This window comes from Palaemon carinicauda, chromosome 26 (genome assembly GCF_036898095.1).
Source record: "Palaemon carinicauda isolate YSFRI2023 chromosome 26, ASM3689809v2, whole genome shotgun sequence".
Taxonomy (NCBI): domain Eukaryota; kingdom Metazoa; phylum Arthropoda; class Malacostraca; order Decapoda; family Palaemonidae; genus Palaemon; species Palaemon carinicauda.
Window position 1 is genome coordinate 26,453,617 of NC_090750.1, and position 2,500 is coordinate 26,456,116.

The following is a 2,500-nucleotide window of genomic DNA, read 5'->3' on the forward strand; positions in this document are numbered from 1 at the left end:
CTGACATAATTATCTTTTTAGAGTTTATTTTTCAAAGATCTATTTAAATAGTGCTATTGTTCTTGAAATATGTTATTCGAATTGTTCATTACTTCTCTTGCATTTTATTTATTTCCCTATTCCCTTTCCTTACTGGGCTAACTTTCCCTGTTGAAGCTGTTGGGCTCATAGCATCATGCCTTTCCAGCTAGGGTTGTAGCTTAGCTAATAATAATAATAATAATAATAATAATAATAATAATAATAATAATAATAATAATATGTTTTTGCAAAGAACAGTAAACTCACTTGTACGTAATCATTTTGGCATGGGTTTCCAGTCTCCAGGTCGAAGCGTTCCACGAATGTGAAAACGGCGTGGTAGCCATATTGAACATCGACTTCCCAGATACATTCCAAATTCGACTCGTAGTTAGACGGGAATCCGGGGCTTGTTATATTCCCGGTAATTCCGTGGAATACTCCTCCACAGCCTGTTGGGGATTTGTTGCATAAATTTAACTAGAATGGAACTAAATAAAAGTGGGACTAATGTATGGATGACTAAAGTGGGAAGATTCGACACGTTACCACTGTACTAGTCTGGAGGATAGTACAGTGATCATGTTGTTAGGAAAGAAGATGAACACGTATGCAAAAGGGTTATGAACAATGGAAGTGGAGAGCAAATGAAGGAGGGGAAGGCCAAAGTTAAGGTGGAAAGATAAATCATGGAATGACATGAAGGAAAAGGGTCTAAGCGAACAAGATGTACAGGACAGAGGAAGATGGAGAGGGCTGACTAGAAACAGCGACCCCATATAGAAATGGTTAAAGCTGAAGCGAGGAAGATGGAGAAGGCTGGCTAGAAACAGCAACCCCATATAGAAATGGGAAAAGCTGAGGAGAGGAAGATGGAGAAGGGTGACTAGAAACTACGACCCCATACAGAAATGGGAAAAGCTGAAGAGAGGAAGATGGAAAAGGCTGATTAGAAACAGCGACCCCATATAGAAATGGGAAAAGCTGAAGAGAGGAAGATGGAGAAGGCTGACTAGAAACAACAACCCCATTTAGAAATGGGAAAAGCTGCAGAAGAAGAAGAAGAAGAAGAAGAAGAAGAAGAAGTGGAAAGTTACCTCTTTCATGGACTGAAGACACAGCTCTAAATCCTCGTTCATTTCCAGAAGCATCGGAATGGAATTCCAGCATCAGGGCGTTGGTCATAGACCTGGCAACATGGCCTGCTTCTTTTGTTCCTGTGTAACGGCCGATGACAGGCGATGATATCCTCGGACCGTTATGAAGAGTGACGTAATCGTGGTGAATAGAATTCTCCAGATTGAAATTGGTGAACTCAAGCTGTAAGGAAAATAGTCGTCTAAATGTATATTTGTGCTAAGCCATCGTTTAAGGATTGTAATATATATAATTCATGATATGTTTTATTCCAGCTATGGCCAAGTTGTGGAATGATCTTCCTAATCATGTAGTTGAATCAGTAGAACTTCAAAAAATAAAACTTACAGCGAATGTTTCTATGTTGAACAGGCAGACATAAGTCCTTTTATATTTTACATATGAACTATCTGTTTTAATGTTGTTAATATTTTTAAAATATTTCATTTTAATTGTTCCTTATTTCTTATATCGTTCATTCATTTCCTAATTTTCTTTCCTCAGTGGGCTATTTTTGCCTGTTGGAGCCCTTTGGCTTATAGCATCCTGCTTTTCCATCTAAGGTTGTAACTTAGCTAGTAATAATAATAATAATAATAATAATAATAATAATAATAATGATAATAATAATAATAATAATAAAACTAAACGCCTTACGTCAATCTGTGATCCCTCATCGTAATTCATAATCCAGGCGCAGTGTGTGTTATCCGGGTAGTTTCTTGGGTAGTTCGGTGAGTGGATGATATCTTGTGGACCTCGAAGGATCCCTCCACAGGGACTAAGACCATAGGTCAGATTCCATCCAGTTCTACTTACTGACCTATCAGTCTGAGGAATAAATTAGTTTTGTCAGTCATAGTGATTAGAGTGTCACGACTGAGATAGTGTCGGAACATGTTGAGGATGGAAGATGGGCAGGGAGTGGGGAGGGCTTGGGAGGATCCTGTTGGAGGGAGAAGATCAAGAGGGAGGCAGATAATTAGATGGCAAGATAAGGTGAAGGATGATATGGAAAGAAGGGATTTGGTGGAAGAGGATACCTTTGATAGAAAGCACCGGAGAAGGTGCATCAGGCAACCGACCCCCTAATGTAGGGATAATGGTGTGAAAGGAGAAGAAGAAGAAGAAGAAGAAGAAGAAGAAATCTTACATTATCATTATGACGTTGGGACAACTTTAGAAGATACCAACGGGGCTAAAATTGGGAAAGACAAACAGAGGACTAAATGGAGAGTAAAGAACCAAGCAGCTATGACAGAAAGATCCCTGCAATTAACTTCAGAATAGCTTGTAGTGTGCAGAGCCAGGATTACTGTAAGTAGTTCCTCTTAGGGTTGAA

The 2,500-nt window shown here is 39.1% G+C and overlaps 1 protein-coding gene across 1 annotated transcript in view; it reads right to left on the bottom strand.

The window, feature by feature from the left end:
- The window catches only part of LOC137619849 (cubilin-like), a gene marked incomplete at its 5' end in the record, with an annotated part of 102,100 nt that overhangs the window by 27,814 nt on the left and 71,786 nt on the right, over positions 1–2,500 (bottom strand). The window contains 3 exon segments of the mRNA XM_068350140.1: positions 289–473; positions 1,119–1,341; positions 1,816–1,989. Coding sequence (XP_068206241.1) covers positions 289–473; positions 1,119–1,341; positions 1,816–1,989 — 582 coding nt within the window.